At 38.9% G+C, this 13,554-nt stretch overlaps 1 protein-coding gene across 1 annotated transcript in view; it reads left to right on the top strand.

Annotated features, from left to right (window-relative positions):
- CUNH11orf58 (chromosome unknown C11orf58 homolog) overlaps positions 1–12,783 on the top strand; it is a 28,935-nt gene extending 16,152 nt beyond the window's left edge. Inside the window, exons 3-5 of the mRNA XM_027115293.1 lie at positions 8,876–8,936; positions 10,443–10,552; positions 11,277–12,783. Coding sequence (XP_026971094.1) covers positions 8,876–8,936; positions 10,443–10,552; positions 11,277–11,507 — 402 coding nt within the window. The 3' untranslated portion in view covers positions 11,508–12,783. The remainder of the gene's footprint in view (positions 1–8,875; positions 8,937–10,442; positions 10,553–11,276) is intronic.
- The last annotated feature ends 771 nt before the right edge of the window (positions 12,784–13,554 follow it).

Below are 13,554 nucleotides of genomic sequence, written 5' to 3'. Positions count from 1 at the left end.
TACTGATACAGCAGGCCACAGCATCTTGTGAATACAAGATGATCATTTGGTTTTTATTATTCAGTTTGTTAAAGTGGTGTATCACACATTGATTTGCAGATATTGAAAAATCCATGCATCCCTGGGATAAATCCCACTTGATCATGGTGTATGATCTTTTTAATGTTTTGTTGGATTCGGTTTGCTAGTGTTTTGTTGAGGATTTGTGTGTCTATGTTCATCAGTGATATTGGCCTGTAATTTTCTTTTTGTGTGTTATCTTTGTCTGGTTTTGGTATCAGGGTGATGGTGGCTTCATAAAATGAATTTGGGAGTGTTCCTTCCTCTGCAGGAGGTTTTAGAAGGATAGGTGTTAACTCATCTCTAAATGTTTGACGGAATTCCCCTGTGAAGCCATCTGGTCCTGGACTTTTGTCCGTTGGAAGTTTTTAAATCACCGTTTCAACTTCAATACTTGTTATTAGTCCCTTCATATTTTCTATTTCCTCTTGGTTCAGTCTTGGGAGATGGTACCTTTCTAAGAATTTGTCCATTTTTCCTAGGTTGTCCATTTTACTGGTGTATAGATTGGTTGTAGTAGTAGTCTCTTGTGATCTTTTGTATTTCTGTGATGTCAGTTGTAACTTCTCCTTTTTCATTTTTAATATTGATTTGAGCCCTTTCCTTTTTTTCTTGATGAGTCTGGCTAAAGGTTTATCAATTTTGTTTATTTTTTCAAAGGATCAGCTTTTAGTTTCATTGATCTTTTCTATTGTTTTCTTATTTCTGCTCTGATCTTTATGATTTCTTTCCTTCTGTTAACTTTGGGCCTTATTTGTTCTTCTATCTCTAGTTGCTTTAGGTGTAAGGTTAGGCTGTTTGAGATTTATCTTCTTTCCTGAGGTAAGCTTGTATTGCTATTAACTTTCCTCTTATAATTGCTTTTGTTTTCTGTTTTTTCTTTTTGTTTACTTATATATATTTTATTGAAATATAGTTCAGTTACAATGTGGTGTTATTTTCTGGCATACAGCAAAGTGATACTTTGCTGTACTATATATATATTCTTTTTCATATTATTTTCCATTATAGTGTACTACAAGTTATTGAATATAGTTCCTGTACTATACACTAGGACTTTGTTGTTTATTTTATTTTTTATTTTAATTTAATGTTTATTAGAGTAAGGTTGATTTACAGTGTTGTGTTAGTTCAGGTGTACAGGAAACTGATTCAGTTATAGATATACATATATCCATTCTTTTTCAGGTTCTTTTCCCATATAGGTTATTACAGGATATTGAGTAGAGTTCCCTGTGCTATACAGTAGGTCCTTGTTGATTATCTATTTTATATATAGTAGCATGTATATGTTAATCTGAAATTCCTAATTTATCCCTCCCCTCCCACCTTTCCCCTTTGGTAACCATATGTTTGTTTTCAAAGTCTGAGAGTCTGTTTCTGTTTTGTAAATAAGTTCATTTGTATCATTTTTTTAGATTCCACATATAAGTGATAGCATATGATGTTTGTCTTTTTCTGTCTGACTTCATTTAGTATGATAATTTCTAGGTCTATCCATGTTGCTGCAACTAACATTATTCTTTTTTATGGCTGAGTAATACTCCATTGTATATGTGTACCACACCACAGTATCATATGAGATTTCTCTTTCTCTGTCTGACTTACTTCACTCAGTATGACAGTCTCTAGGTCCATCCGTGTTGCTGAAAAGGGCATTAATTCCTTCTTTTTAATGGCTGAGTAATACTCCATTGTTTACATGTACCACATCTTCTTTATCCATTCCTCTTTCAATGGGCATTAGGTTGCTTCCCTGTCTTGGCTGTTGTAAACGGTGCTGCAATGAACATTGGGGTGCATGTATCCTTTCGGACCATGTTTTTCTCTGGATATATGCCCAGGAGTGGGATTGCAGGGTCATGTGGTAGCTCTATTTTTAGTTTTTAAAGGAACCTCCATACTGTTCTCCATAGTGGCTGTACCAGTTTACATTCCCACCAACAGCGTAGAAGGGTTCCCTTCTCTTCACACCCTCTCCAGCATTTATTGTTTGTGGATTTTTTTTTTTTTTTTGCGGTATGTGGGCCTCTCACTGTTGTGGCCTCTCCTGTTGCGGAGCACAGGCTCTGGACGTGCAGGCTCAACGGCCATGGCTCACGGGCCTAGCCGCTCCGCGGCATGTGGGATCTTCCCGGACTGGGGCACGAACCTGTGTCCCCTGCATCAGCAGGCGGACTCGCAACCACTGTGCCACCAGGGAAGCCCTGTTTGTGGATTTTTTGATGATAGCTGTTTTGACTGGTGTGAGGTGATCCCTCACTGTAGTTTTGATTTGCATTTCTCTAATAATTAGCAATGTTAAACATCTTTTCATGTTGGCCATCTGTATGTCTTCTTAGGAGAAATGTCTGTTTAGGTTTTGTATTGCTGTATTCTTTTAGTTTTCACTTGTCTGGGAAATTCTTTATCTTTCCTATTCTAAATGATAATCTTGCTGCATAGAGTATGCTAGGTTGCAGATTTTTCCCTTTTAGGACTTTGAATATATCTTGCCACTCCCTTCTGTCCTGGAGTGTTTCTATAGAGAAGTCAGCTGATAGACTTATGAGGGTTTCCTTGTAAGTAACTCTTTTTCTCTTGCTGCCATTAGAATCCTCACTTTAACTTTTGCCATTTTAATTATAATATGTCATGGTGTAGCTTTGCTTGGGTTCATCTTGTTTCCGACTCTGTTTTTCTTGTACCTGGATATCTGTTTCCTTTTGGTTTGGGAAGTTTTCAGCCATAATTTCTTCAAATGCATTTTCAATCCCCTTTTTTCTTTCTTCTCCTTCTGGGATCCTATTATGTGTAGATTGACTTGCTCTATTTTATCCCATAAGTCTCGTATATTGCTTTCATTTTTTTTCACTTGTCTTTTTGTCTGCCGTTCTGATTGGGTGATTTCCATTATTCTGTCTTCCAGATCACTTATTCTTCTGCATTATTTAGTTTGCTATTTATTGCCTTTAGCTCAAGTTTTGTCTTGGCAGATGAGTTTTCTAATATTAATTGGCTCCTCTTTATAGTTCTAGTTTCTTGTAACAGTGATCTGCATTTCTTCTGATAGTCTTTGTTAATTCCTTTAGTATTTTTATTACCTTCTGTTTGGACTTGGGGTCTAGTAGACTGGAGAGGTGTTTCATCGTTTGTACTTCCAGGGGATTTCTCTTGTTCTTTTAGTTGGGAGCAGTTCCTGTGTTTCTTCATTTTACTTGTTTCTCTGACTCTATGACTTTAGGAGAAACAGTTATCTACTGTGGTCTTAAAGGGCTGTTTTTATGTGGGAATGTCCCTGTGTAGCCTGAATGAGTCTAATATTTTTGGCGCAAAGGCCGTTTTTAGTATGGATGACTGCCACGTCCTTCCTCAATGTGTGCTTGCCCTTTTCCCCTTGATAGGGGGTGTGATTGGTGTTGTGGTGACCAGAGCCTGCACTGGATGTTGAACAGGGGCCTCCACTTTGCTCTGTAGCTGTCACAGCCCTGCCAGGGGCAGGGTCTGCTCCCCAGGTGTTGGAGTAAAAGCACTCAGATCCGTTGCTAAACTGCAATGTGAGGTAGATGGGACTAGAGTGCTCCCACTGGGAGAGGAGCCACTGGGTATTCTTCCCAGGAGCTGTCCACTGAAAAGTATGCTCTGTGGTGTCTCCTGTCACCTGTCATGAGTACTCACAAAGTACACTGTTGTTGGCACTGCTCTTGGCCCCGCTTCAGCTGTGGGAATGCAGTCAGTTGGTCCAGATGCCCCTCAGGCGCAGTTATCAGAAAGCAACCAGTGCAGATCTGCCAAAGTCAGGCACCATGACCCACCATAGTCGGGCACCTGGACCCACCGTGGGAGCTATGGAATTAGCCCTGGACCCGCCCTAATCACAGAAGCACCAATAATCTGCTTGGATGTCTCCCAGGTGCTGAGCTTACAAAGGCACCAGAGGCATAAATCTGCCAAAGTCTCAAAGCTGCTGGCTGGACACAGCTCATATTTCAGCCCCACCTCTGTGTGTAGGCAACCACCAGGGCTTGTCTACTCGCAGAGCTCATAGAGTCAAGAGTTGTGCCCACTGTGAGCACAAAGAGAATGAGGCTGCTTGGTGGGGTCCTGACCCTCCCTTCATGAGCACATTACCAGTGGGGCTTCTATGGTGGACCCAGGCATTATCCTGCTCACACCTTGTGGCCTGGGCCATACTCCAATACATTTTGGCTGTCTCCGCGCAGTCAACCCCAGTCCTCTCCCCAGGTCTGTCCCCTAAAGCCTGAGTTTTAGCACCCAGCCCCCTCGCACCAGCAGACACACATCTCAGGCTGGGGAGTAAGTAGAGCGAGGTGGCCAGGACCATCAGTGCTGGTCTCTCTTTGTTCTGCCTTCCTAAAGCCTGTTGCTGCACTCCTCTGAGCCAGTGAAGCTCACTTTCTGTCCTGGCTGATTTTTCCCAGCTGGTGAAGGGGGTTCCTGGGGTTAGAGAACCTTTCCTCTTACACAGCTCCCTCTCCCAAAATAGTTTTGAATTTGTTTTTGTAGGTCTTTCACCTTTTGTTCTCTTCTCTTGTGATTTGATGACTATCTCTAGTGTTGTGGATAATTTTGTGTGTATATCTATTATAGATTTTTAGTTTGTGGTTACCATGAGATTTTTGTAGAGCGGTCTATATGTATACGTGATTGTTTTAAGTTGCTGCTCTCTTAATTACAAATGCATTTTTGAAATCCTGCGTTGGTACTCTCCTCCCCTCACAATTACTGTTTTTGATATCTTTTTTTTTTTTTTTTTTTGCGCGGTACGCAGGCCTCTCACCGTCGTGGCCTCTCCCGTTGGGGAGCACAGGTTCCGGACGCGCAGGCTCAGCGGCCATGGCTCACGGGCCCAGCCGCTCCGCGGCATGTGGGATCTTCCCTGACCGGGGCACGACCCGACGTAGGGGACTCCCAACCACTGCGCCACCAGGGAAGCCCTTGATATCATATTTTATATCTAATTGCTTTGTGTATCCCTTAACTGCTTATTGTAGATACAGATAATTTTTCTACTTTTGTCTGTCAGCCTCCCTACTGGTTTGCATTTGGATTATTTCCTATATGTTTGCCTTTGTCTGTGAGCTTTTTCATTTCTTAATTTTCTTGTTTCTAGTTGTGGCCTTTTCTTTTTCATCTAGATAAGTTCCTTTAGCATTTGTTCTAAAGCTAGCTTGGTGGTGCTGAATTCTTTTAGCTTTTATTTGTCTGTAAAAGTTTTGATTTCTCCATCAAATCTGAACAGGAGCTCTGCTAGGTAGAGTATTCTTGCTTGTAGGTTTTTCCCTTTCATCACTTTTTTAAATATATCATGGCACTCCTTTCTGGTCTGCAGTTTCTGTTGAAAAATCAGCTGATAGCCTTATGGAATTTCCTTGTATGTTATTTATTGCTTTTCCCTTGCTGCTTTTAATATTCTCTCTTTTATCTTTAATTTTTGTCATCTTGATTACATTGTGTCTTGGTGTGTTCCTTGATTCTTTGTACTTCCTGGACTTGAGTGACTGTTTCCTTTCCCAGGTTAAGGAATATTTCAGCTATTATCTCTTCAAATATTTTCTCAGGCTTTTTCTTTCTGTTTTCTCTTTCTGGGACCTCTTTAATGGTAATATTAGTGTGCTTGATGTTGTCCCAGAGGTCTTTGAAACTGTCCTCATTTCTTTTCATTCTTTTTTCTGTTCAGTGGCAGTGATTTCCAGTACTCTGTCTTCCAGCTCACTGATCCATTCTTCTATATCACTCAGTCTACTGTTTATTCCTTCTGGTGTATTCTTCATTTCAGTTATTGTATTTTTCATCTCTGTTTGGTTGTTCTTTGTATTTTCTAACTCTTTGTTAAAAACTTATAACTTCTTGCTCTGGCATCCATTCTCCTCCCAAATTCTTTGGTCATCTTTACAATCATTATTCTGAACTCTTTCTCAGGTAGAATCTTGTTCCTTCATCTGGAACATATTCTTCTGCCACATCATTTTGTCTAAGTTGGTATTTTTATGTATGTGGTAGGTTAGTTACATTTCTTGACTTTGGAGAAGTGGCCCTCTAGGATGTGTCCTATGCATCCCAGCAGTGCACTCCCTTCTCGCCACCCAAGCTATATGCTCTAGAGTTTCCTCCTAAGAGGGCTGTGTGGGTCCTTCTGTTGTGGTGGCCTGACTATGTGGGTGATCTGGTGGGCTTGGTTGGTTGCCAGGCCCTGCCTTGTGCGGATGCTGCTGGCTGCTGTTCAGCAGGCCCTGGTCATGAAGTGACTGCTTGCAGAACCCCAGGGGGCCCCAAGGCTAGTGCTGGCTGGGTGGTCAGAGTCAGGTTCATGAAGACTCTGGGGCTGTTGCCCACCCATTGGCAGGTTAAGCCGGATTCTGGAGGCAACTGGGTAGTCAGAGCTGGTTCCTGGAGTCTGGCTGCAGGGCCCCTGGATCCCAGAGCACATATAAGATTTGGGGTTGGGAGGTGGTTCTTGACACAGTTGGTTATGGGGTCCAGGGTGTCCTGAAGGTTGCATTGGCCTGCTAGCGGGCACAGTCTGGCCTGCTGTGGGCAGACTTGGTCCGTAGTCTGCGGGAATCATATTTTTCTTGCATCTGGTGTCTGCCCCCTGGGTGGTGAGGCTGCTCTAGAGGCTTGTGCAGGCTTCCTGGAGGGAGGGGCTAGTGTCTGCCCACTAGTGGGTGGAGCTGGGTCTTAGTCCTCTCATGGGCAGAGCCATGTCTAGGGGGCATATCTTGAGGTGGCTGTGGGCTCAGTAAGTCTCTAGGCAGCCTGTCTGCTGAGGGGTGGGGCAGTGTCCCTGCCCAGTTAGTTGTTTAGCCTGAGGAGTCCCAGCACTAGCACCTACAGACTGTTGGGTGGGATAAGGTCTTGGAACTAATAAGCCAAGATGTCAGCCGCCAACAGTGTTCCCCGGTATTCTGCCATCAGTGTCTGTGTCCCTAGGGTGAGCCACAGTCCCCCTACCACCCCGTGTCTCCAGGAGACTCTCCAAGGCTAAGAGGTAGGTCTGGCCCAGGTGCCTATCAAATTACTGCTTTTGCCCTGTGTCCGGGTGCATGTGAGATTTTGTATGCTCCCTCGAAGAGTGAAGTGTATTTCCCCCAGTCCTGTGGAGCTCCTGCAGTTAAGCCCCAGTGGCCTTCAAAGCCAAATTCTCTGGGGGCTCATCTTCCTGGTACCAGACCCCTGGGCTGGGGAGCCTGATGTCGGACTCAGAACTCTCACTCCTGTAGGAGAACCTCTGCAGTGTAATTATTCTCCAGTGTGTGGATCACCCACCCCAAGGGGTATGGAATTTGATTATATCCAGGTTGTTGTGGTTCCTTCTTTATGTCTTTAGTTGTAGAAGATCTTTTCTGGTGGTTCCCAGTCTTTGTCATCAATAGCTGTTCTGCAGATAGTTGTGGTTTTCGTGTGCTTGTGAGAGGAGGTGAGCTCAAGATCTTTCTACTCTGCCATCTTGGCCAGTCTCCCAAACACTTTATTAACCTTGTGAAACTGATGCCGAAAACTCGGCGTCTGTGCACCAGTACGGAATTGAATCTCGGAGACAGAGTTTTGGGTGAAGTAGAAGAGAACAGCTTTATTGCTCTGCCAGGCAAAGGGGGACACAGCAGACTCAGTACCTCTCAAAACTGTGTGTCCCGACCTGGAGGGATTTGGTGAGTTGTTTTATAGCAGTGGTTCAAAGGCAGGGTTGCTGATAAGGATCAGGGTGTGTGCAGGGCCTGGCTTCAGGTGGTCTGATGAGTTTCTGTGACTCCTTTAATCTGGCCTCAGATGGTCTCTTGAAGAGCTTCTCTGGTTCCTTTTAATCTGGGATAAAGAATGCTAACATCTTACATTTGTTGGGGGTTTTCGTTCTGTAAAGAACTCATTGTTATGTGTATCCCTTCAGGCAGAACCAGGACCCTATCCAAAGGCTACACTGTTGTTTCTTGACTGCTCCTCCCTTGTCTCTGCATGGCAACAGTTCAAATCTGCCCTTTGGAACTCAGGGAGTGTCACGGAGGCTGGAGTCTGTTCCCTATAAACAAGAAACTGGGGACACGGAAAGGCTTCCATGCCCGGGAGCCCCACAGGCTCATGCTTGGTTTCAAAACTAAATATGAACCATGAAGAGTGGATTGGAACTGATAAATTGAGAGTAATTATGTAAGCTGATTAGTTGGTAACTAATTACCAATTAGTTGAGTCAGATTTATTTTTATGTTTTATAGAACTAAATTGTTTTAAGTTCTGTGCTTTTTGATAGTTTGAAAGTGGGTGTTTATTGTAGTCAAAAGTAATGAGCTAGCTATTTGTGGTATGTTGTTAAATAGTAATGGTTATTTTTATGTTTTATATTTTAAATTTCGATCACATTGTTCATTATAAATCTATTATTTTTATTCAGTTAAATCTCATTTGCTTTCTTTCCATGATATATGCCTGAGACATCAGAAAGAGAAGGTGGAAAAATCAAAGCAACTCATTTTACTGGCATTTTAGGAAAGAAAATGTTTAGATTGATCCACTTTTCTAGCTGTCTATCCCATTTAAAATTCCAGCTTGAACTCTACATACTTTCTATCCCCTTCCTCTGCTTGGTTTATTGTAATTACACTGCCTTCAGACATACTGTAATTTACTTACTGGTTTTGTGTCCCCTCCCCATCCCTATCCATGCAAGAATGTAAGTTCCATAAAGACAGGGATCTTAATTTAGTTCTTTTTCTTCACTGTATCCCATAAGCCTGGAATATTGTCAGGCACATAGTAGACACTTAATAATTATGTTGAATTAGTGGTCTCAAATTGTAATAAATTTCCTGCCTTCTTACAGAAAGAACATACTGGTCGTCTTGTTATAGGAGATCACAAATCCACATCTCACTTCCGAACAGGTAAGAAAGTAAAATATAATTAAAGTGGAGGTGCTAAATTTGGAATATGAAATATTTGTACATATTTTGGGATATTCTAACTTTCGTGTATAATTGTTGATTAGTTCTAATGATTAATAAATATTAGAAATATATGTAGTATATGTAAACATGTTACGTATATCATTTAACAGTTAGTATATACTTTCATAAAAGATTTGAGTATATGTACATCAATATGATATTCTAACCAAGAAACTAACCAGTTTCTGTCTTCATTTTTACTAACTCACAACATGTAGTATTTTAATTGTAGTGAGGTTTTATGCCTCATCTTGCCAACTATAGTAACTAGAGTTTACATGTATTTTGTAAATTATTTAATATACAGTGTTATAGTTGGCATATTATACTGGTTTTTAGTTTATTCACTGAGTTTTGCTCTGAAATCTTGGAAGAGTATAAACTCATTGGAATGCCTGAAGAAATTAATTTTTCTTTTAATTTTGGGGGAAAAACTTTAAAAGTAAAAACAGAAAATGAATTAGAATTTGGATTTGAATTCAGTCTGCTGAAAAGTTTTATCCCATTTAAAATTGGCCCTAATCTTAGACATTAGAAATTAATAGGCATTTTATATTTCTGGTGTTGAACAGTTATTTCAAATTGATTTGCACTGCTACAAAAGGCAAAAGAGTCCCTGAGCTTTGGCAGAATGGAAATATATTTAACTGTTGCATTCATTCTTTTAAAATATGAAATTCTTCTTGTATTTACAAATTAAAATGTCACGTACAGAAAGCTTCACTGGTATTGTTAATGTTCTGCTTCTTGGGTGGTAAGTTTATAGGTGGTTGTTTAGTATTCTGCTTCATAACTTATATATATAACAATATATGTTAAAAATAATTTATATATCAAATGTTGCATGATAAAATTACAAATAAGTTTATGTTGGTGCAGTAAACTGATATGCAAAGAAAGGCGTAAAGGGAAGCCATTCCAAGGTCATTTTACATTTTATTTAGCCATTCTCTAAACAGAATTGTGTGCCTTTTCATTATTTCTGTTCAAAGACAGAAGCTTTTGTTTGTTGGAGGATTTTTTCTGCATGACTAGGAGGAAACTTTCAGGAGAACCATTATTAGACTATAAATAAACTAAAACATCATGCCCAAAGTTCTTAGTAATTAATAGTTACAATATGTAAACTTAAGCAGTTCTGAGATTCCTGTATCTGGTTTGAATTATTACATGGGAAAAATTAAGTTTTTCATCTTTAATAAACAACTTGTGCTTCAGGGGGTTGGTTACTAAAGAAGTAATCATAAATACATCCTTCAATTATTTTATCTGTTGGGTAACTACCTATGGTTTATAAACCCATCCACAAAATTTGCTGTAAAATTAGTCACAGTTAGAGAAATCAGCCCTGAATATAATAGCATCTGTATTGTGGGTTTTTTGTGTAATCAAATATTTTTATTAATTTGACTGAAACATAATCAAAGTACACTGGACATACAGGGGAAGAAGACAAGAAAATTAACGAAGAACTGGAGTCTCAATATCAACAAAGCATGGACAGTAAATTATCAGGAAGATACCGACGACATTGTGGACTTGGCTTCAGTGAGGTAGTAATTATGTATTTTCATTAAGTGGGAAGATAATTTCCAATTTGATTATCATTTATTTGTGTTAAATTACTCTAGCGATCAAGAACCCTATGTAGAAGGCTTTCTTTATACAGTTACATTTTTACATGCCAAACTAGGTCTTTGTAGATAATAAGAATAGATATTTTTGACAGTTTTAGAAATATGTTTTCTGGTACTAGCTTAATATAAATTCTGCTTAGATAATCATTAGGGCACATCTTAAGTAGGCATGAACAACATACAAGTTACATGAAATATTTCATGTAAATACCGGTTCAGGAGAGTTTTCTTGGTTGTTTCCTACATCATCTCTTTTCATATAATAACTATTGGTCCATTACTCCAAAGTAATATAATATGCAAAACATTGATAACTGTTTAAATATTCCCATGGATCAGTGGTTAACTTGCCTTATTTACTTAAAATAATACTGTTTCCATCAGGAAGATAATAATATATTATTTTCAAACTAGGGGGGAGGGGAGAAGGTGAGTGGTCTTCAGAGCCCTTTCTTAAACCAAAATCCTACTCAAGTCCCAGGGTATAAAACACATGGAGGTGCCTGAGTCCTCATTTCTTCCCTAGGCAGCCTCTGATCTTAAACTGTTAATGGCTAGGGAGTGAGACAAAAATTTTGGGGTCTTTTCCAGTTTTTATACTGGATAATGTATTTTAATAGCTGTTGATTGATGTTTTTAGGTAGATGATCATGATGGAGAAGGTGATGTGGCTGGAGATGATGATGATGATGATGATTCACCTGATCCTGAAAGTCCAGATGACTCTGAAAGTGATTCAGAGTCAGAGAAAGAAGAATCTGCTGAAGAACTCCAAGCTACTGAGCACCCTGATGAAGTGGAGGATCCCAAAAACAAAAAAGATGCAAAAAGCAACTATAAGATGATGTTTGTTAAATCCAGTGGTTCATAACTCCCAAACACTTAGTCTTTGTATTAAAAGTAAGCCTTATTGTTATAATGCACAGTGGAGGACTGCTTATAGAGCACAGACCTTTGTATTATAATTTTTAAAAAGGCCCTTTTAAATAATTACAAAGAGTGTTTGCTTTCAGATGCCATGGGTTACACTTTTATGGGCATGACTATAACCATTTTTGTAAACAGTAAGAGTTGTATAAAATAAGAAATAAATACAATACTCAACTTCCTTTCATGTTAGCATCATCAAACTTCTAATACTACCTTTTTACCCCTTCAAATACAGTTACGGGGGAAACAGTATTTTTTGTGTGGTAGCTGTTTATCTTTTTTTGTTCCTTCATGTTTCTCTCTTATAAAAGTTTATCTGGTACTGTGATGTGTTCATAAAAATATTCTTTTATTATACTCTCTTATAGTAGAACTATTCACCATGGATATTTCTGCTGCCAGTAACAATCTAAATTAATGCTGGCAAAAGATTAGGTACTTAGTTTACTCTTACTGAATCAGCTCTACTCTTTTGGACCAAAGCAACATGAGAGCAAATACTTTTCACACCGGTTAGGATGGAGTTGCAGTTGTCATATATTTGGAATGTTATGATCCCAAGCATTCTTCACATAATTTGAATGACACTGTACGTTAGATTTTTGATAAAATTGGCCAGTTTTTACAGAAGAAATTTTTTCTCTGATCATTTGGTCCTATCATCTATTTAGGAATATGTAAAACTGGATTTTTTTTTTTAAGGTAATATGTGACCAAAGTTAATTTTCTTCCTAACACCTAAATAAAGAGAAAGCAGTTTCTTATATGTGGTTGTGATACCTTTATCCTCATTATCTGAAAATGAGGAATAGGCTTATTGAACAAGAAGCTGAAACAAGATATTCTCTTCATTTTATCCCAGTGTTGTTATCCTGATTATCTAATTACAAAAAGGAGTATTGCTGTATGATTTTATCGCCACTTCTGTTGGAGTAAGATCTGACTGTTATTATGTGGTTAATTTGTACAGCAGAGTAACACAAACTGCATTATGGGCTAGTCAATGATCTTTGAGTAATTGGGTTCAAAATCTTAATGTTTAAGTGACATGTTCAAAGGCTTTGAGTTAAACCTTTTTGTTTGCTGAACTGTTACACATCTAGATACTTAAGTATGTGTTTAATGTGTTGTTTTTTTTTTTAATTCCTGTGTCATTTTGAAGTTTAGAATTTTCGAGGAATGTAGCAAATAGAACAAGCGATTTCTGGATTATGCAATCCATCCTGAAATTTTTTCATGTATCAGACCCCCAACATTTCATTTTTTCTTATGTCTCACATTGTTTGTTTTATAATAGGTGCTACCCTATATAGTAAAATACTGAGTCAGTGACTAGTAGAATGTGTAACATTTAACAAATAGTATCTGGTTTAAACAAGTTTGGCTTTGTTCAAATTTCAGTTTGGCCACTGATTGTCAAATAGCTAGTCTGTAGGGTTGCTTATTACAACTAATTTAAGTAGAAAGTGAAGACTGATATATGTTTAAGAATGGAAGAGGGAGAGACCAGTATTATGTTTTAAAAGGTATTTTCATCAGTTTATTTAAATATGCTTGGTTATTTATAAGTCTTGGTTCTTATATGTAAATAGAAGAGCCTCCTTCTAAAATAACTACACTGGAAGACCTTTTTTCTTCATCTTCAGAGAAAGAAATTCTCATTCCAATTCATATATTATTGGACATTAACAAAATTCAGGGTTGGAATAAATTTAGGTCTGTTGGTCCATGTGGCCTAGTGTCCCAGCACCACATTAAATATCATGGCTGTCTTTTAAGCATGAACATTGGGTTGGTTTTTGCTTTTTTTTTCCTTATCAAATTGTGTGTGTGTGGTGGGTGGATTAAAGGAAGAGAGATGCCATGGCATTTTGATATCCCTACTGAAGTACCATAAGGGAAAACACATTTTTTGGGGGGCAGTGAAACATGCTATTGAGGGGAAAGTTGAGTGGCAACTTTTTCTTACTATTGATAATTTCTTACCT

This window comes from Aethalodelphis obliquidens, unplaced genomic scaffold, assembly GCF_003676395.1.
Source record: "Aethalodelphis obliquidens isolate GAN/ISIS:26980383/991018 unplaced genomic scaffold, ASM367639v1 scaffold14, whole genome shotgun sequence".
In the NCBI taxonomy this organism is placed as follows: Eukaryota; Metazoa; Chordata; class Mammalia; order Artiodactyla; family Delphinidae; genus Aethalodelphis; species Aethalodelphis obliquidens.
Note: the sequence above shows the minus strand (reverse complement) of the source record. Positions and strands in the feature narration are given on the sequence as shown.